Genomic DNA, 21,566 nt, shown 5'->3' with positions numbered 1-21,566 from the left:
TAATAATAATTTTTTTTTGTTATAGAGATAACAACATAAATATTTTTTAATATACTTTATTTTATACAAGCTTACTTGATTCCATGTTCTCAAATCTGTCGCAGAAAAATGATCTAATTTTTGTTTAAACCATTGTTTAGGAGGTAAATTATGAATTTTCTGATCTTCGTCTCCAGCCGGTGCTCCTAAGTTACCACCTTTACTTCGACCAAGTCGAAATTGTTTGCTGCATTGAATTAAAGTAATTAATGTAGATATTAGCAAAATAATATAAAAGTATCGGGACATTTTGTGATTGCAGACATTAACGTCCTAAAAAAATAAACAGAATAAGCAAAATTATCTACAGAGTGACGACTGAAGAGCAAATCGTAAAATGGTTTACTAAATAATTAGGTATTCAAATAGCAACGATTATAAGGTCTGCGCTACACATAAGTTCCTGTTTTTTTTTAATATTGGTAATTTCCTAATTTTACTTAAGTAATATAAGATAATATTTGTAATTATGTGTGTTTGTAAAATAATAAAAGAATGTTTGTAATTGTGATGTAGCATAGTCGGTTTTATAAAATTTACTAATCCTTATGAATTGCAAATTATTTATCAAAACCCAAATATCGTTATAATCTTAGAAAGTACACTTTCTAAGATTATAACGATATTTGGGTTTTGTCATTTAAATAAAAATTTGACTTGTACAATGATAATATTATACATGAAAAAATGTATATGGATGAGTAAAATAAATGCATAAGACATTTATTAATTATTGCCGCACGCTAAAACGAAAGTAACATTTTATTGATGTACAATATGACGTTATATGAGCTAGTTTTACTTTTCTCCAGTCGTTAAATGCATCAATAATATTATTTTCTACTGTAAAATAGAAAAATCTCATTTTTTAGATCAATTCAAGTGTTTATTTTCTTCTATACCTATAATAAAGTATGAGAATAATGTAAACTGTCATGTGTATATTTATGACATTGTAAAGGTGCCAAAAATTAATTAATAAATCTTTTAATAAATTAAACAGAAACATTTAAATCTTAATAAAATTAATAGTAATTTGAAATTTAATATAAAAATAAAAAAGTGAATGACCGGTTAAATATAAAAGCACGCCATCTATCGTAGACAAGCGCGTGCAGCATTTTAACGCGACTACTGGTGCTATCGCAAGTCAAGTCAGCCAACCTTTCAAAATTCAAAGTTTCCACTCGCGAATACGATCAATAGCGAGGTGTACCTTGGTTGTGTGTTGGTTAGCGCTCGGTGGGTTTAAAAATGGCTCTATTCAGGATCACATCTACGAAATTAATTGAAATACAGGTAATTGTTGTGCTAACTAATAATGATATTTAACACCTAAGAATTAAAATAACTTTTCACTCAAATCTTATACATAACCTTCTTTACCACATTTTGAAACTGAAGTTATGTAATGTGAATGAAACTATTTTCGGATTAAGCTTTTAATTATTTTATGTTTAAGCAGTTATTAAGTGCTTAATATTGTTAACGAACGGCTATTTTTTATACTTCAAATTCATATTTCCCAACATTGAATTATTACGGTAGCCGCATGCCGCCAATTCTAGAAAAAAATCAAAAAAATCAAACGATTCATATAATAAGTGATAGAAACTATTAAGCATAACAAATAATTGATCAGCTGTGATATTGAATTATATTATTAACGAGTCAAGGTTGATATCCCATAATTTTGTCATAGTTCTGAATTTCGTATTGATTCCAAGCGCGGTTATAATGCGAAGGGTCAAATTCGTTTCTAATATATAAAAATGAAATAAGTAATATAATTAAATCCGATATCAAGTAGGAAATAGTGTTTTTTGTTTGATATATATGTCACTATGTTTAGGTAATATATTCTTGTAAATTATTCTTTCTTTATTTTTATATTGTCACCATATACTTATTGTAATATTTATCCATTTAATGATAGCTAGTCTACCGTTCACTGGTCATACATATATGAAATGATTAAATGAACATGTTAACGTTGCAAATATATTATATCCAATTTTAAAGTCTGCTTGTCACTCTCACCAATTATTTTCAATATAATTTTTTTATAATTTTATTGTGAATAAGGAATACATTGAATAAGCCTTAAAGAAAATGTTAAGTATGCATTTCATTAAAGAAGGAAAGTAAATTGATAAGGAGATTGATGTTCCAATGTATTAATTAATCTACATAGCCGAATACAAGTATCGATAAAAATAAAACAATTTCTGTTGGCACTTTCAATGGTCCGTAATGTCGGTCGTAACGGTATTTCGGTTGTCCTGTCGCGTGCATTGCAACAGTGCTCATATCAGAATAAGAGAATCTTTGTTTTACCCGCAATGTTTGCATGTATATAAAACTAAATATATTATATAGATTTCAATAGAATTTAAAGAAAAAACTTTAAAAGTAAGATGTACATATAGTAGACAGGTTTAAAAAATGCATAGCATTGTTTATAACTTTCACGTCCTCAATGTCCCTTTTAAATCTCCGGTTGGTGCTTAGAGTTCAGCACGTGTCTATAAGGTATAAGTGTTATATAGAAACTGTAGGAAAAATTAACGTAAAAATATTTTTCCCTCTATTTGACCTTTAAAAAGGTAAGGGAAGGTCACGATTGTTGAAAACGTAACAAGTAAAAATACTTCAAAGTAAACTTATTTCGCAATAATTATGTCAAAGAATCTTGGCGCCAGTTAGCGAACAAAATCTCGTTAGGAACTTCTGAGTCGTCGACTTGTTATTTCAGGGTCGACCGTAGATCTATGGCTTCATAAGGCTAACTAATTTCAAACGAAACCTTTAATGACGCTTGAACGAGACATACTTTAACTGTTTGCAATCCGCAATAAAGGTGAAAACATGTGAACAAACAATGTTTAATAGAATGAGTATTTCAATTGCTAGCTGTACTGTAGCTCGCCATTAAACGATTATTAAGGCAATATGTATAATTATTATACATACATACATATACATTTTTGTAATTATTATACAAATTGCATTATTTTTTTGCATTAATGTTACTAGTACGAGTTTATATTCTATAACGCGAAATTGAATTATTCTTATATAATAAAGGCAAGGGTTCTTTATTATCTTATACAAATTACATGCACGTGATAGATTGACATTGAATTCACTTACAATTTCTTATCACGTTATATCTTATCATTTGGAATATTCTGGTATAACACTCGATCATATTCAATAGAATACGCTTGTATAGGCTCGTAGAACATCTAAAAATAGTAAAGCACAAAAGTTTATCAGCTGATAAATTACGTAACGAATACCGACCTGGCAAAACCTACTGCGTGTCCAAAATTAATTCTCTTAATGTCATTGACATTTAGTTTTAAATGCAACGAACTATAAATATGTTTTTGTGTTAAATTTTAACCTAATTTGATGGGTTCTGTCACATCATAGAGTACTGTAATGAGGGATACATTCCGACCATGTGGCTTCCTCGCATAAGCGATGCGAACTCGAAGCAAATCACGCAAGTGTTTTTCACGATTATCCGCGCTTCGTTACGCAATGCGGCTGAAGGTTATTCTTGTTTCAATGTCGTTCGTAATATTTTGGCGCAAAATTTGCCAGAAGCTATTACGACTTCACGCGGTACAGAAGCACGCACAATTACTATACAGGCGTTAACATTCCAAAATATTATACTAGTTCAGCATTAAGTAATTCGTATTTAATTTTACATTTACTGTTACGATTACATTTTTTCTCTATGTATAGTATAATATATATGTAGATATATGACGCACAAGTAAAGCAGGAAATTATAAAGCTTAAACTTCTGTTTACGAAAGTGATTCTGTGCAACATCATTTCAATGTTATTAAATTACAACTACGTGATATGCACGGAATTTGAATTAAGATTTATTATATTACTCTCACGTAATTCAAATAGTCCAGAATTTTTCAGAATTGATGCGAATATCTCAACTCGTAGAATTTTTTGTAGAAAACGGTAAAAACTGCAGAGTTTAAAATAGGAATATATAATTTTTTTAAAGCCATTAAAATGATGAAAATGCGATAGTTACGATGTGGCTTGCAGTTTTAATCTTGTATCATTGAGCTTTATTTTTTCCAACACGACACAGGTAGCAACAGATGTCACATCTTCGCTGAGTGACGGAAAAAATCGTTCAAGATTTTATAATCATTTCTTATGAACGATTTTAAAGATCGGTTTATTTCTTGAACGTATTCGTTAAACAGTAAAATGTTATATATACTTAATCAACAAAGAAAAAATATATTTAGTAAATTTTTTTAAAATTAGAACTTTTAATGTTGTAAACGAGAAAAAAAAGATACGTCCAAAAACATAATTTTATTAGGTATAATTTTCATTAAATTTTTTTTTTTGCTATTAATATAATAATATATTCAATATTTAGATAACATAATTCTTTGCAGGTTAATATTGACGCTCAAAATTTTTGTTATCTTTTATTTAATGCGGGATATTTCTATTTTTTATCACACAGATCATAGATACGAGATGACGTTGATAATGATTTGGAAGATAATAGGAAAATAAAACTATACTCGACGAGGTGTTCGACGTAATAATAGTTGTATTTTGTGATATTATTTATCTACATGAATAATTTAGATATTTATTTAGGTATTTGAATATGTACAAGTTCTGGATACTTATTTAACACCTCATTCGATACTAACGACACTACCTCACTCATCAGTTATTACACTGTTAAACCACGTTTGAAATTAATAGTCATAATTTAGTTGTGGAGCTTATTCCACCAAGCTATTCTAATTGGGATTAGATGCATATGTGGATTTTGCATCCGACACATGCAGGTTTTCTCGCGACGTTTTCCTACACTGACAAGAACGAAATGAATCAGAAACACAAATTAGGCACGTGCTGTTTAGGGTTTAAACTCGCACACGATCACATATCGATCGATTAAGACTCGTGTGTTATGACCATCTCGGTCTCATAATTAATAAGTACTGCTATTATTATATGTTAATAATATATATAAGTAAGCTGTCAATCGCTTTGAAGAGAGTCAGTAGATTAAAGAATATACCCTTCATATTTGTTGTTGACGATGCCAGGAATAGCTTGTATATCATACAATTCTGAAGTATATGAGCGGAGGTGAGCACTTATCTTTATCACTCGCCTCCCTACATTTAACATTGAGTATATCATTTGCTAGTATCTATTAAAATAAAATATTTTTGACGAGAAATTACCAATACTTCAATATCACTTACTCATAATAGTGAAATAGAATTTAACGATTTAAAACGTTTAAACAAACAAATCAATGTAAGTTAAGGTTAATGACGTAAGCGCGTTATTGGACAATTTATTAAACTTCCGCGTCATTGACCTTGTTTAAGGGTTTTTTGAACGAGAATGTAGTTTCCTCGAGGAGTTTTTTTTTATGAATAGGCTTTTACCTAATGAAGATACCGTTTCTCTATCCACCGCGTCTGCGCCATGACCTCTTTTCTTTATAACGAAGGCGCGTGCAATTCAACGATAAATAATGTAAAACTTATTGAATTTTTATTTAGTATGAGTACATAAAAATAATTAAAAAATAGATTTTGTTTTTGACAATTTCATTTGTTTTTTTTTTTTTTTTGTTAAGCGGCCGTGTAGAAAAAACTTCAATCTTTCGTATACATTTAAATTAGCAATTCTTGTATATACATATATTCATATGTTCCATGTATCTCGGAAAGGGCTCTAACGATTTGGTATCTATTGTATATGCGGTTATGTTATCGATAATTTTCCTAAAAAAAAAATATTTTTACAAAAAATACAAAACGAAAAAGGCTAACGAAGGTTGCTCGTCCAGGTAATATTATTAATTTGTAACTACCTAACATATACTCAAGTAAATGATCGCTGCTTGGAACTTTTCGTTTATTATTTATTATCAACTCCGTCTGTTAGTGTAATTAGTAAAGGTGATATACGTCGTCTGCCCTACTTTAAGAAATAGTGCTTACTCATTAACGTGATAACCTTGTATATTTCAACACATTTAGGTTAAAAATTATTCTATTTGTGTACGTTAAAATGAAAAATCTTTTAATTCATACAAATAGCCTTCGAATAATTTTTTGACCTCATCGCGTTGCGTTGATGACTAATGGACTGGTTTTTATCAGAATAACGCACGGCCTATTAAGATTATCGCATAAAATTGTCCGGTTTTTAATATCCACGTCATATGTACTTTGTACTTTAAATAATTGCAAAAACGTAGTTGACTTTTTAACAGTTAGCAAATCGTTTACGTAATGCTAAAAAGTTATTGTTTGAATTTATTTAGTAAAAACAAAAATGATATAGTTTTCCTTTTATCAATTTAATTAAATGTTTTTATAGTCGTTGATAACATTCGTATTGATTAATCAAAGCAAGACAGCTAGTATAGCGTACAGTAACAATGTCAATAATATTAAACTCTGGCCCAGCCTGACCCGAGATCAGCATTGATTAAACATCGTCATAGGTACAGTGATTGTTTTATTGAATTGTCGTTGACATTTCATTTGACTTTCGACTAATAATGCCATCAGCGGAGATATTCTGTAAGAGCATAGTCGATACCAATCGGAGAACGTAATGATCGTGAAATGTCAGTACCTGTTATACGCGATTGATTTTAACGATTAATTATAATATATAATGTATATAATATATTTAAAGTATACATACATAAAAATGGCCTATCATCTTATACAGGTTTTCAACGTTTCACGAATGAGATACGGAGTAATTTTTTTCGGTATATTATTGCTGATATCTATAATGATAATTTTTTTATCTTTTAAGCTGTATCGTTTTATTTGTGTAAATACCTATACCTGTATATGTTGTTTAGGGGATGATTACTTAGACAATGCTGTGTTTTCTTTCGAATTTCAAATCATTGATGACAGAAAAAGAGATCAGTGTTTTAACTGAACAAAGTTTATAAGTAATGCCATAAATGTTACAGAATATAAATGTCCTGATTAAACGTGTATTTGAAAAGGGTTAGTATTCAGTATGCGTCACCGTTAGGGAAACCCTGAGACTTACTAACTTTCCTTTGACGTAAAATCCACGGCTATACATTATTCTGATTGCTATTCCTATGTACTTAATTGTTCCTTCGTGTACAGATTTTTACTTACAAATTCATATCTTATCACGCATTTGTTTTACTATATTTCATTCGAATAAGAGGTTTGTATGCGCGCATTGCTTTATAAAACTGACAAATTTTATTTTTCTTTATAGAAAGTATGCCCAACGGCATCGATTCTGCTGCGAAATTTGAGCGCAGAGCAGACCAATTTAAAGAGCATACTGCAAGAGAAAATTCCCAAAGAGCAGGAAAAAATCCGTGAATTCCGTAAGAAACATGGAGCCACCAAAGTTGGAGAAGTCACAGTTGACATGGTAAGTCATTATATTTAGTCATTACCTGACTCGTCCGTCTGGTAATTAGCGTACAAATAGTTGGATCTCGTGCTAGGCTCAAATTGCGAGCGAATTAAAAGCCATTAAGTTTTTTTTTTAAGACATCAACAGTAGCTCGAAATTAGGCAAAGCCCTTGCCTCGGTATTCACGCTGAGCCAGTACTTTCACCGATCGTGTCGAATTGACTCCCTTGATTCCCTATGGGTGGTGAGAGTGAATTGAGAGATAGGCACCTGTGTTTGTGAGCACTTTAATATCTACAAGCACTTGACTACTTGTCATTTGCTCGCATGTTTGAAATTTGATCAGGAAGAAGGCTTATTTTAATAGAAGACTAACTTAAACTAAACGAATTAATGAAGGTGCCACAAGGTTTACTTTATAAACTGACATATGTTCATAAACACAACAAAAAATACTTACAGACATACAAAGTAGTTAATAATCCATTGTATTTTTGTAAATTTATAATATGCTACTTTTTTATATTTTTTTTCATAATTTGCTGATACTGCGTTAGCCATTTTATTTAGACAATGTCATTGTAGAATTATCGTGTAGTTGTACGACCTTTGTGCGTCCCAATTACATAATTATGTATAAGGAAAATTATTTAGCGAAGGTACAGTACAATAGTTTTTATCTGTCTGAGCTCTTTCGTTACGTGTTAAAACATTATTGACCCTATTTCTGTGACAACAAAGTTTATATTTAAATTTAAGTCGATTTCGAGTTGTAATGATAAAAACAAGTAATTTTAACATTTAGATGTATGGTGGTATGCGTGGCATCAAAGGATTAGTATGGGAGACGTCAGTGTTGGATCCCGAAGAGGGTATCAGATTCCGTGGTCTCTCAATCCCCGAATGCCAGCAGCAACTGCCCAAAGCTAAAGGGGGAGAGGAACCTCTCCCTGAAGGTCTTTTCTGGCTCCTTGTGACTGGTGACATACCCACTGAAGCGCAGGTCAAAGCCTTATCCAAAGAATGGGCACAAAGGTATGTGGAAAACAATTTGTGAATCTATATATCATTACTGACTGGGTAGCTTATGTATTTTCTGTAGGTTTAAATGGACGACGCAAATATGTAGACGTAGCATATACATAACACCTATTATCGCATAATTTTTAAAATAAGCTTATGGTCTACAACTGTACTATTTTAGATCTCTTGGTTGGCAGTCCATTGATGGTGCATGTTTTATATTTCATACAGCGCCACTGTCTATGAACGCAATAGTCACTTGCATAGACAATGACATGATTTAACTATGGCCTAATAATAAAATTTTATAAACATACGGACACTATACATAAGTAAATGGTACTGACAATTCGATCTATACAAATGCTAATGCTCTTTTTTGAGTAGTTACTTACATTCGAATTGCTTTTGACTTCAATACATACAACTACCTTCCTTTATTTAAACATATTAAAAGCAAAATAATCTAGTCATTGTATGTGACCCTGTGGATTGTCATTATTATCCAGGGCTGAGCTCCCCGCTCACGTCGTGACGATGCTGAACAACATGCCTAGCAAATTGCACCCCATGTCCCAGTTCTCAGCGGCAGTGACAGCACTCAACAGCGAGTCTAAATTCGCTCAGGCTTACTCCGAGGGTGTACACAAGTCCAAATACTGGGAGGTGAGTTTTAAATTAGTGACAAATACGTCGACGCAATCTCTCATTATTATATATTATTTGCAAAATAATTCTAAACCATATATGTTTTATTTACACGCAATCATAAAGTTTCAAAAAGACAGAAGATATTACATAGCTCATGTAATACCCGTTGGCCATGAAAGTGACCATGAAACATGCTAAAGGAAGTTCATTCAAATAAAATTTTATTTTAAACACGAATCGTAACTTATTTGTTTGAGGTTGAGTTTTTTTTTTGTATACAATAACAAGCTCACGATATTTTTAGTAACCATTGTAAAAGTTTGTATAATATAATGGAAAACAAAAAGTTTAATTTTAAAAAAGCGCTAATTTCGGTCAAGGACAATGTTAGCTATGAATTAATATAAACCAAAACGTTATCACCTTAACTATTCAAAAATGTTAGAGATTGAATATACTATTAAGTACAAGGCAGCTGCCATTAAATTGTTTAATTGTAGGATGATCTTGAAAATTTATAATATATTCGTTTTCTTGGTAGTACGTTTACGAGGACTCGATGAACCTGATTGCCAAGCTGCCAGTGATTGCTGCGACAATCTACAGGAATACATACCGCGATGGCAAGGGCATTGGTGCCATCGACGACAACAAGGATTGGTCTGCCAATTACTGCACCATGCTCGGTTTCGACGACCCCCAATTCACCGAGCTGATGAGATTGTACCTCACCATCCACAGGTAATTAAAGATAATCACCGTCATCATCATCATTATCATCGTTCACTTACTCATATCATAGCACTATTCATATGAATTACTTATATCTACTTTAATATTACTTCCAAAGTCTCGATGAAAACTTCGCCGACATTCAAGACGCCATTTTTTCGCAAATTCATTGCGAAAATCCAATGAACAACAGAATATTCAAGATCTCGATCAATTATATCGCGTTAATGCAATATCAAAGTTGTTTATTTGGGTTTACTTCTCTTGTGGTTGGATTAGGCTATAGTGTCAAATAATTTTGGTGAAGCGTTTTATAAAACTGTAAAATTATATCTCAGACTTTCGTATCCGACAGCCTGCCTGTTGCCAACCTCACTAGGAAGCCATCATTTTGTTGGTTAGAGTGTTTATGCGCTCGATCGATGAATGGCCTCATTATAATATCTCTAAGTCTGCTTTCACGATGTAATGGGATGATTATCCTATACTATATACTCTACCGAAAGCTCAAGGCTGTAACTAAAATAAATAATCAGAGGTATTTCTATAAATAAAAGGACCTATGTCCTTTCTCATACTTACTACAAGAAAGTGGAATTATTAGGTACTAGGTAACGTTTTTTTGTGATGATGGTGGATTGTGATGATGATGATGGATGTTCAGCTAAATCTGACAAATACAAATTGTTGTCTCACATGCTTAATCTCGTGCTGAGGCTGTGAAGGAAAATATTTTGCAGACAAAGTTACATAGCGATTGACAATATCGTTTGTAGGAAAGATGTACGGAAATGTTACATGTATTCATTTTAAAATGTGATCAACAATTTTAAAATCGCCATGACAATTTTCAAATGTACTCCGTCTAGCCCCTCTGTTTACGTCTATGTTGAGAGATTTAGAAATTCCAAGATTAGATTCCAGAGTATGAAATGAATGATGAATTATCTTTAGAATACTTTCTATATGACTGCAAAAACAGATTGACATTTTAAGACGTTATTCTAGGTCCTTCTCATAACAAGTTCAGGGATTAGTAAATAAATACGTTTATTGTAGGTTTTCCTTATTAATAATGCCTTGGAACTACAGTGTCGATTTTGATGAGGTTCTTAATAATTTTATATTTACAAGATCATCACAAGACTAATAAAAATAGTTTAAAATAGTTATTTTAATATGCTTTGACGAATTAAAAACTTACGAGTTTATATAAACTAAAAACAGTTTTTGTACAAACATTGACTATTATTCCGATGGATAGAACGTAACCGGTTATTCCCCGTTTAATAGAAATTCCGATTCTTTAGTCAAAAAAATAAACCAGCCACCTCGTCACCAGTGGAAGCAATAAATCAAAGTGTTATATCTTTTAAAAAAGCTTTTGAACTATTGCACCGAAGATCGAATGTTGTCGAAGTTATTTATCTTATACTATTAAATTTAATTCAAAGTTACACCTCCTCCAAATCTCTCGTTATAATTGAAATACTCAAAAATCCTTGATAGAATACGTCTATGTTCAAAATTTCGGCTTTCTAGACTAAGCTGCTGACTAGACTAAGCAGTTTTGGCTGTTCGTGAATAGTCAGTCCGGATAAATATTGTATATATATAAAACGAAATTCTGTCAGTTTCTATATTTTATCGCAAATCGATTAACATGCAAGTGTTTTTCGATAATGGTGCCAATTGAACCAAATTAGACCAAATTGACTTATCATTGAAAATATGGCTATCTTACTCTCGTTTCCGAGACTAAAAAGGATAGCAAGTAATTTATCATGTCATATTATTTTATAATATCATTTCCATTATAGTGTATTATTACAGGTTAATTGTGTTAAATAACAAAACACCTGTGCAAAAGCCGATTTTAAATTAGTATCAGTTTATTTGCAAAATGAAACGTAAGTGTATAATAATATGAAGTGTTCCGGTTCCACTTAGGTTGTTTATCGAAAATAGCTCGACATGTTTCTGGAAGACTCCATCGTCTGAATCGTGATAAATAATGAACTACCAAATACAGAAAAACGTTACTGCTAAACGGATTTCGATAGTGTTTTTACAATGGGAATTTTTAATATGATCACGGGTTGTACAGTAAAGCAATAAATAAGGATAATGTTAGTCACAACGGAATTATATCTCAATTTGTTTTACGTATATTTTCCTTTATTTCAATGTTTCATTTGTCGCAATTGACGTTTAAAGATAAGTCAGTGACGTCACCGAGTCTCGAGCTATAGATAATAATCATCGTATTAAAACATTTGTTCGTGCTTTGCGTGTTCCGTCCTCAGTAACACGTGATAGTTTTAATTTAATTCAAAACGAAACGTGTACAAATACAACAGTTCTTAGGATTCCATTAACAAATCGTTAAACTCGTCTTAAGATTTCTCGAATACATATCAGCGGGCTTAGAAAACAACAGAATGTAATAAACTATATAAAATTTGATAAAATATCACATGACAAATTATGACGCGAGAAATACAATAAGAATTCGATTAGTATCGAATGAATTTATCAAACGATAAGTTCGAAGATTATATTTTCTCCATTTATTAAACAGGTATAATAAAACAGCAATATTCACGTCTTAATATGTATATATCTTAGAATTAGTGTACTTAATACGTATATATATTTATCACACTACCAAGAAACTATGAGACTAATTCAGTTGTTACAATAATACGATACAAAGCAGATTCAATATCCAATATTATATTATATACATAATGTACTTACGGTTCATTGTTATTGTATGATATTGTAATATTACAATTACATAAGTGATATACTGTGGAAATGATTGCTCGGATTTTTTTTTTAATCCTAACTTGTTATATATAAAAAAGGACTTTGTGCAAGAACCACTCATCAGATATTCTACCGCCAAAAAGCAATACTTCGTACTGTCACGTTACGATTTGTCACTTTAATTAAAGGCACAAGGGACATAAAATCTTAGTTTCCAACGTAACGCACCGTTGATGGAACTGATAATATTTCTTACAGCGCCAATGTCTGGGCGGTGGTGACAACGTACCATCAGGTGGCCCATTTGCCCGACCGCTTACATATTTTATAAAAAAAAAAAACCTTAAATTGGTATATTTACAGCGTAGCGACTAACAGCCGAAAAATTTAAATAGTTTTTTATTATGAATTATAATTTATTTATGATTAAACTATAATACAGCTGAATAAGTAACACTAACTACACGCGGCTTATCTAATATGCGATGTATAGTTTTAATTGTTATACATCATTATAAGTTAATCGTTCGCTATGCATTTAGAATAAATTAAAAACTTATATATATACACGCCTCATCAAAACTGGGTGCAACGTAATTACAATTATCTATACGAGTAGAAAATACTGATCCGGTTTCAACTGGCAATCTGAAAGTTAAGTAAAATATAACGCTTTGCGAAGATAATATCAACGTGAAATATTATTTTATTTATTGTTGCTAATGTGTGTACTGGTTTTTCCATAACGTGTCGCTCGTTGCATGCTGTGTGTAATTTCCCTGCTGTATGCGAATTGCTATGCTCATTATTTCCTCTACCTTTTATGCATAAATTCTCTGCAATTTTTGCCGTCTTACGTTTCCTAGCCGTCATCTATCTTAATAAAAAAAATGTAGATGTAAATTGACCGCTGTGACGTCACGGCTTCCTCCCGTGTTTGGGCTTGTGTGCGTGTGTTCATATAGAACAAAAACATTTCCGAATGTGTGATACGCTTACGATTTTACGAAAGAACACAATTGATTAGATTATAAAAGGGAGAGTTTTATAAATTTGTTTTATAATTTTATATATAAAAAGGCATTTATAATAAATTTCTTACGCTTAATCGCAAAATGTATTATCTTTATTTAACAAATGTTGCCAGCGTGATATACAAAATAGGGGTTTTAGGCTCTACACGTGGTCACCCCAGGTATATTTTACTTATACAGATATCGCCTGTCTGTATTGTCCGTTGTTTGATTGACCATTGATGTTAAATTGATCTGTTCGTGCCATTTTGTCGCTTTGCTTTGCGATATTATTGTAAGTGATATGACCTCGAGACATCTTCATGAGAAGAATTAAAAAAAAAATTTTTAAACTTTAACAATTAATGAAATTGTAATTAATTTGTTTGTCTTTGAGTTCTGCTTGTAGTGTAACGTAATTTGATTGTTACATTATATGATGTGTGGTACGGTTTTACAGCGAAACCACTGAACTGATTTTGATGACATTTTATTATGAAGCAAGCTTGAATCCCGAGGAGGAACAATTTTTATACCTTACACTACCAGCGTGTAGGCGAAAACTGTTTATATTGGTGTTTCGCAATAAATTGTATCACACACATACAAACAGACAACAATACTGAATATTGCTGTTTGGCGGTAGAATATCTTATGAGTTTGTGGTACCAACCCGTCTGACTTGCACAGAGTCACCAAGTAATCACCAAGTAAACACACCTATGTTATTTAAAACATAAGAAATTATATTAAACGGTATTTTATATTGTTCGAATAAGCTTATAACACTTTATGTCGTTTCATTAATTTATAATATAACAAAAAAAAAACAATGGTCTCAGTATATAAAGATCCGTTGTTTGATCTCGATATCAAATTGTGTACCCACCACGTAACACGAGACAAGTGTTCGACGACACATTAACCGCATTGTGATATTTTAAAGTTAAACAAACAGTAACTCAACCGTCTACGTAATTTGCTTAACTTTCAATGATAGTTATCTGTAAAAACGTTTTTATCGCACTTAAAACAACAATACCTTGATTAAATACATTGTACGTACAGTATGAGAATGGTTTTAGATGAGTTACTATTAAAGTTACTATTTACCTTATTGCGTTTATAAAATTAGTATGAAATTTATTATTATTTTTTATTTCCGAACCGTTTTCAGTATTTGTCGGTAATATAAAGCGAGATAGTGAACTTAGAAGTTAGATCTCGTCAAAGTTTGCGGGCAAGCACGGTCGAAACTGAACGCAGACGTTACTTACGTCAGAACTCTGCTAAATTCTTCAAGAGAAGAGTATCTCTCTTTACCCAACTGGGGGACATATCATGCGCGTGCATACTACGCATAAGGATAACGTATCACCGTCAGTGGGTTGCCAACATTTCACGAGTTTCTTACAGAGTTTCTTACAGAATAAGATTGCTGTTTATTATTGCGATATTGACCTCAGTTATTGACCAACTTAAACACTGACCAGATTAGTTGACGTTTATGGTTATTGCTCCGCTCATTACGAACGAAGCGAACACGATATATATTTAAATCGGTTTGGTAAATACCGACATTATCATGTTATACTATGTATACTCTCCAGTCTTATTAAAAATATAAATTAAGTATAGACGGAGCTCTTGTGTTCAGAAATAGTTATAGTCAGACCCGTCATCGCTCATTCGCTCTCTGTATCTCTCGCTTTCATCTCTTTTCGCAGTCCACGTCATATTATAAATTGATCTCGGTGTATACGTTTGAGATAAATAGACATAGACACCGTTTGACCGATTACAATGGAAGCTGGCACGTAAATGTATTATTTCGCGATGAAGAATTTTTATAATTTGTTATAACTCGTCGTTAGATTTCACCGCGGCTTATTATTTTCCATACCGCTCTGATCGCTATGTCAATTAGTATTGATACGCAAGCAAGGCAATATCTGCCGCGTTATTGTTAAGACAAATGCGTCATTGGTCTCGTGGCTAGCGTATTAGGGAAAGTCTCGAGGTACTGGGTTCAAAGTTCAAAACCTAAGTGAATTAATAAACAGTTATTAGATCTCTCTGGCAGTGTTGACACTCTCGGAAAGCATTTAAAACCAATTAAGTAAGGCGCCTGAATTCTTATCGGGTTTTTCGTTTGATCGGATTATGAGAGTGAGAGATTAGAGTGTGTATCTGTGTTCGCGCACACACTCTTGCTCTATAATTCCCGCTCAGTTTGTAAGTCTAGCTTGAGACTATTCATAGATATAATAAATAATAATTCACTTAAACTTGCATTTGTTTCATCTGGCTACAGGCCCAGTTTTTTTAATCAAGCCTAAAAAAAACGTGTCAGTAATATAAATAAACGAATTACATAATAATTATGTCTGTGATGATGTAATATGATGGATGACGACAATTCATCAGAGTTAAAGTTGTGTAAATGAAAGATATCCAGTGACAAGTGGCCGATAATATTGTTAAGATTCGTATCTTATATTTAAGAATAAGAAACTAAATAGAATATCGTGATAAACTGTCGTGTGAAATGATAATACTCCTTTGAAATGACAAATTACATTGTAATAATTACACCGATATTGAAAATACAATAGTGTAGTCGCGTCTTTGCGCGGCGTAAATAATAACAATTATTATATATGTATGTTAGTTTTCAGTGCGACATGTTTATCTCAACTCAAAAATGTATTTGACCATGGTTATTACGTATGTCTCGCGCCCCCTTTTTAAGCTCACATTGATCCACTGCTGGATATGGGCCTCCTCTCATGCGTACCAATTCTCACGGTTCTGTGCTAGGTCCATCAATTGTGCATCTGACATTTTGTTTAAGGCCAGACATCGGGCGGGTATTCCTTCCACTAGCTTTCTTCTCTAGCCCTCACTCCACCCAAATCCGACGAGTCGTTCGAGTACAGGAGGTACTTGAGATTTTCGATCAAAAGACAAACGATGTTCAAACGATAGAGAGACCGAAACACACCCGGTATTCAACACTTTTGGAAGTCTCATCGTAGTCAACTTAGATAAAATAAAGGGTTTTTAGTCAACAAAGCCCCTTAGACCGGTTATGCTCATTGCATTTTATACTCGTCCATAGTTGAGTATCCAGTCCGAAAGTCAGCTTGCTCGGCAGGTTGGTTTTCGTCAAGTGTTAGTGAATCGGTGACACTAGATTTAGCGAACGGTTTGTTAACCTGGGAGAGAAGAAGTCCATAAGCTTGTTTATTTCAATTTTTGGATGGTTTTGGCAATAAATAGATTTGGTGGTTTAAGCTTTTATGTCATTACGTCATCGATATCATCATTCTTCTTTTCTAATAATTTAAACTTTATAATAATTTAAAATTTAAATAACGTTCTCTTCGTTAAAGTAATATTACTTTAACGAAGAGAACGTATTGAAACATTAGTAAGTTCTCATTTAGTACCAAATTCTAATATATTATATATTATTATAATTCTAAATAAAAGTAAAGTTAACTGAACAAGGTCCTCTCCGTTTGAGGAGATGGTTTGAGATGAACATTCAGCAATAAATAAAAGTCTCTCGTACAATGAATATACTTGAACAATAAGAGATACATAATACATTTTTAAAATGTCTACTTCTCTGCTCTTCTCTGATAGTGTTTTTTTCAAAGTCATGTGAATATAAAACACAAAGAATTAATAGTTTTACCGCCAATATGACATTATAATATCGATCTAATTTATTTCCATAATTGTTTTGACAATATCAATTATAATCGGAGAAAAATATTATAAATACGCATTTCAATAAACATTTAACGAGTATTTTTAAATTGATTTATGCTTCCAGTGACCACGAAGGAGGCAACGTGTCCGCGCATACTACTCACTTGGTGGGTTCCGCTCTCAGCGACCCCTACCTATCTTTCGCAGCTGGACTGAACGGTCTCGCCGGACCTCTTCACGGACTCGCCAATCAGGAGGTAAATTATTTAATCATAGGTAAAACATTTTATCACCATTCGCTTGACCTCATCTTATTTATTTGATATGTCGAAAGGTATATGATAGTCTTCCATTCGCCTGACGGTCTAATTTCAACCGTTATTAAACTTTATTTTCTTGTTACCAGAGATTACTCACCTTGAGTTATCGCGATGCTAACTGCTGATGATTTATAAAGTTTAGATATTTTCCTTAGTCTATTTAGTACTAAAACTAAAAAATATTTTGGCTTTAAGAGAACTTAAATAAAAATAAGTTTTATTATAATTACATTACTCGTAACCAAATAAAAATTTGTCAATAAAGTAGAATGATTCATCATGTTAAAAAAACCATACGATTTAAAATAAAGTCATAAATATACTATTACAATTCATCATCATCATATCAGCCGAAAGACGTCCACTGCTGGACAAAGGCTTCCCCCAAAGATTTCCATTCCTATTACAATTGTGTAATAACAATTGTATATTATATTGTTATACTCAAAATTATTACTTACATATAATATTATTAAAAGATACTGTATATATTGGTAATTTAGTTGTGATAAAGAAATTAAAAGAAATCAATACATAAACTTCTACATGACATTAAAACAAAGGACGATGAAGTAGTACAGTTTATACCATTGTTTGAATAGATCAACAAACTGAATATGTAAGTGTTTGCTTTGTCGTATATACACATTACCAAGAACAATCGGTAACAAGTGCACTCGACCTAAAACTTATCACCTCTATATACTTATTACTTAGTACAGTAATACAGTAATAGTATTTTGTAAATAATATCTAGGACCTATAAGCAGTAGTTAGTCATTTCAACCCTAATATTATGAGTGCGAAAGGGAGTTTGTTTGTTTATTAGTTTGTGTCGCTTTCACGTCTTCAGTCGTTCTCAGGGGTACAGAAAATGATACATGAGGGACCTAACACCTACCCCTCTAACAAACGCGGGCGAAACCGTGGGCGGTAATTACTCATTTATAGATTTAATTTCGTTAATGTAAATAACGATTGTTTTTATAGACAAATATGTAGGCGAACTGCTTAAACGTATAGCAAGAGTAGCTGTCTTATAAATACTTTTTTACCAATTGAAATATCTCATATTTATTACATAAACTTCTTCTGTTCATAGGTGTTGATCTGGTTGGAGAAACTCCGTAAGCAGGTCGGCGACAACTTCACAGAAGAAGGTCTTAAGGAATTCATCTGGAAGACGCTCAAGTCTGGCCAGGTAGTGCCCGGTTACGGTCACGCTGTGCTAAGAAAGACTGACCCCAGGTAATAGACCTCAATAAATGAAATAATATATATTTAAAATATAGAAAAGTTTGTACTAATAATTTTTATGTTAAAAATTATAGGTACACTTGCCAACGTGAGTTTGCTTTGAAGCACTTGCCCAACGACCCGCTGTTCAAGCTGGTGGCTGCGGTGTACAAGGTCGTGCCACCAATCCTAACCGAACTCGGCAAGGTCAAGAACCCCTGGCCCAATGTAGACTCTCACTCCGGTGTGCTATTACAGGTGAATAAAATTTTAAAATATTTATGATATACAATATGGACGTTTTTTTCAATATTTTGAAATTTTATTTAGAATTACTCTTAATATTGATACTTAAAATAAGCATAAATAACTACAATATAATTCCAACATATTCAAGGTTAAAGTTATAGGAAAGATAAGGTTATTTTTTAACGATTAACGGTAATGTATGTCGTTTGTAATGAATATGCAATTATATACTAATATATATTTGTTTTCACAGTATTACGGGCTGAAGGAAATGAACTATTACACCGTAATGTTCGGCGTGTCCCGCGCCCTCGGCGTGCTCGCTCAACTGATCTGGTCCCGTGCCCTCGGCTTACCCATCGAACGCCCCAAGTCCCTCAGTACCGACCTCCTTATTAAGCAAATCGGCAAGTAATCCCCCACGCTACCCACTAGGCGATTCACTGCCATCTGACATGTTGCAATGCAGGAAACAAGAAAAAAAAACAAGTCAGATCGCCTAAGTATCAGTACTCCAAGTAGTGGCCATGTAGTGATAGTTTTGTCACTATTGCCCGGTTTTTCAATTCAGCTTGATTCACATAAAACACCAATAGTCAATTTATACCATATATCAATAAATTGTGAGGTATTTTTCAAAATTTTAACTCAAATTAAAATATTTTTTAGTGATAAGTGTAAATGAATGTTTTTGATAGTGTTTTTTCCTTCTTTTTTTAATTTATATAATTGTTGATGCATTATACAATATCTTACAATTATCTCGGTGTACTTATATCTGTGATTGTTTTGTATTTTGTATATGTAGATTTAAAAAAAAATATGATATTGAAAGTTAAATTGACTTGTGGTGTGATTCAGCTCCGGGCATAATAGCTGCTCTAGATTAGCGAGATGTATCGTTGTTGGGTTCATATAATAAATGTAGGGTTTTTCATAGTGAATGTGATAGTATGCTGTGCATACTGTTGTTATAGAAAATGATTACGACGAACAGAACGATATTCACGTCTATATACTAGATTGAAGTGATGTTACTCACTCAGTATTGTATTGTTATCATTGTATTTAGCTTCAATAGGTTCTGTTAATCGTAGTAAGATATTTATGAGGTTTAAGTGAACGCGTTGTTTTCAATTTAAGAAAACTCAATTCATACTTATTACCTGTAAACGTCTTACCGTTCTATTTATTTATTCTTCATCTTTTAAACATTTTCGTAGATGTACTGTAATTTAAAATAAAGTTACCAAAGTATTGTTGGTATTCATTATGTGGATACAGAAGAACAATTCGATTGAACAGTTATTTATAAATGTATCGATTTTATTGTAAACTTAAATAGTGTGTTTATTATATTGATTGAATTCATTCGCACAGCTTTGTCATGTTATTAATGATGTTACATCAGACGATCATTGTTACTTTGTTCATGGATATTTATTCGATCATCTTTAGTTGTATGGTTGAGTGTATGGTTCTGTGCGCTGAGCGCGTACACTATTATATCGAGGAACTATGTCGTGTAATGTTCTGTCTATGAATATTATGGCGACGTATGGTAAATTGACAATACTAAAATAAATTGGTACGGTGTAGTTATTGGCAGTGTTTTTATTGCTCGTGCAGTCACGGCATTCATTTTACATTGATATATATTTAGTAAGTTATAATTAAACAATAATTGCATTCTATTAAGTGACTTATTCGTGTGCTTGTGTTCGTAACATTTGTTCTTTTAATGTTTTTCCTTTAATATTTCAGATTAAATATGGATGTAAATTAAATAAAAAAAATTAATGAAATGATTTAATTTTTATAAATTTTATCATCAAATAAGGATTTTTTAAATAATTAACTCAATTTCATTTCAAACAGATTTAAGAAGAACAGAAGATGTCATCGAAAAGGATCGTAATGTATAGAAAATCCATCATTTCTATTTTACGAAGTGTAATTGAAATTTACTATATATATGTATATATATATATATTTATTTATTTATTTGAGTTTGAAGTTAACTGCAACGTAATACCTCCCTTTCCTGAACTAAATTAATTAATAATTTATGATCAAACTCGTCCATTTTAGAAAAACTTGTACGACACGCACATGTGAAAACCTATGCAAACGATATGACATAATATAAATATGTACATTACGTACACAAAATGGCGGCGCAGCAGTGGTCCGGCGCTTACACGGCGGCGGTGCGGTCAACGTGCGATATTCATTAATATACAAACTTGCAATCCGGATCCGGCGCCATATACAGGAAGCCTAACAGATACAATTCTATCATTTCTATTATAACTAATTACAATTTTATGTTGAACCCAGGCATGGA

The 21,566-nt window shown here is 32.2% G+C and overlaps 2 protein-coding genes across 5 annotated transcripts in view; one reads left to right on the top strand and one right to left on the bottom strand.

Annotated features, from left to right (window-relative positions):
• Positions 1–393, bottom strand: part of LOC126780498 (putative serine protease K12H4.7) — a 56,437-nt gene extending 56,044 nt beyond the window's left edge. For 3 of the 4 annotated variants that reach the window (XR_007670509.1, XR_007670508.1, XM_050505050.1), the window contains exon 1: positions 76–391. Coding sequence is in view for 2 of the 4 variants with exons in the window: in XM_050505050.1 (XP_050361007.1) it covers positions 76–288 (213 nt within the window). In the remaining 2 variants the exon portion in view is untranslated. Of the gene's footprint in view, positions 1–75 lie in introns of all 4 variants that reach the window. The other variant, XM_050505049.1, reaches the window with a different exon arrangement.
• Positions 394–1,171: 778 nt separating this feature from the next.
• LOC126780240 (probable citrate synthase 2, mitochondrial) lies at positions 1,172–20,821 on the top strand. Its single transcript, XM_050504537.1, has 9 exons — positions 1,172–1,338; positions 7,357–7,518; positions 8,309–8,538; positions 9,036–9,192; positions 9,719–9,918; positions 17,539–17,671; positions 18,837–18,982; positions 19,066–19,228; positions 19,473–20,821. Exons 1-9 carry the CDS (start codon positions 1,294–1,296, stop codon positions 19,632–19,634), a joined length of 1,398 nt encoding a protein of 465 aa, XP_050360494.1. The 5' UTR covers positions 1,172–1,293; the 3' UTR covers positions 19,635–20,821.
• Positions 20,822–21,566: the final 745 nt, after the last annotated feature.

This window comes from Nymphalis io, chromosome Z (genome assembly GCF_905147045.1).
Source record: "Nymphalis io chromosome Z, ilAglIoxx1.1, whole genome shotgun sequence".
Taxonomy (NCBI): domain Eukaryota; kingdom Metazoa; phylum Arthropoda; class Insecta; order Lepidoptera; family Nymphalidae; genus Nymphalis; species Nymphalis io.
Note: the sequence above shows the minus strand (reverse complement) of the source record. Positions and strands in the feature narration are given on the sequence as shown.

Coding starts and splice junctions, on each gene's coding strand:
- LOC126780240 (XM_050504537.1), top strand. CDS start 1,294: ATGGCTCTATTCAGGATCACATCTACGAAATTAATTGAAATACAG. Junction 1,339..7,356: donor CGAAATTAATTGAAATACAG/GTAATTGTTGTG, acceptor TTTTCTTTATAG/AAAGTATGCCCAACGGCATC. Junction 18,983..19,065: donor CTAAGAAAGACTGACCCCAG/GTAATAGACCTC, acceptor TAAAAATTATAG/GTACACTTGCCAACGTGAGT.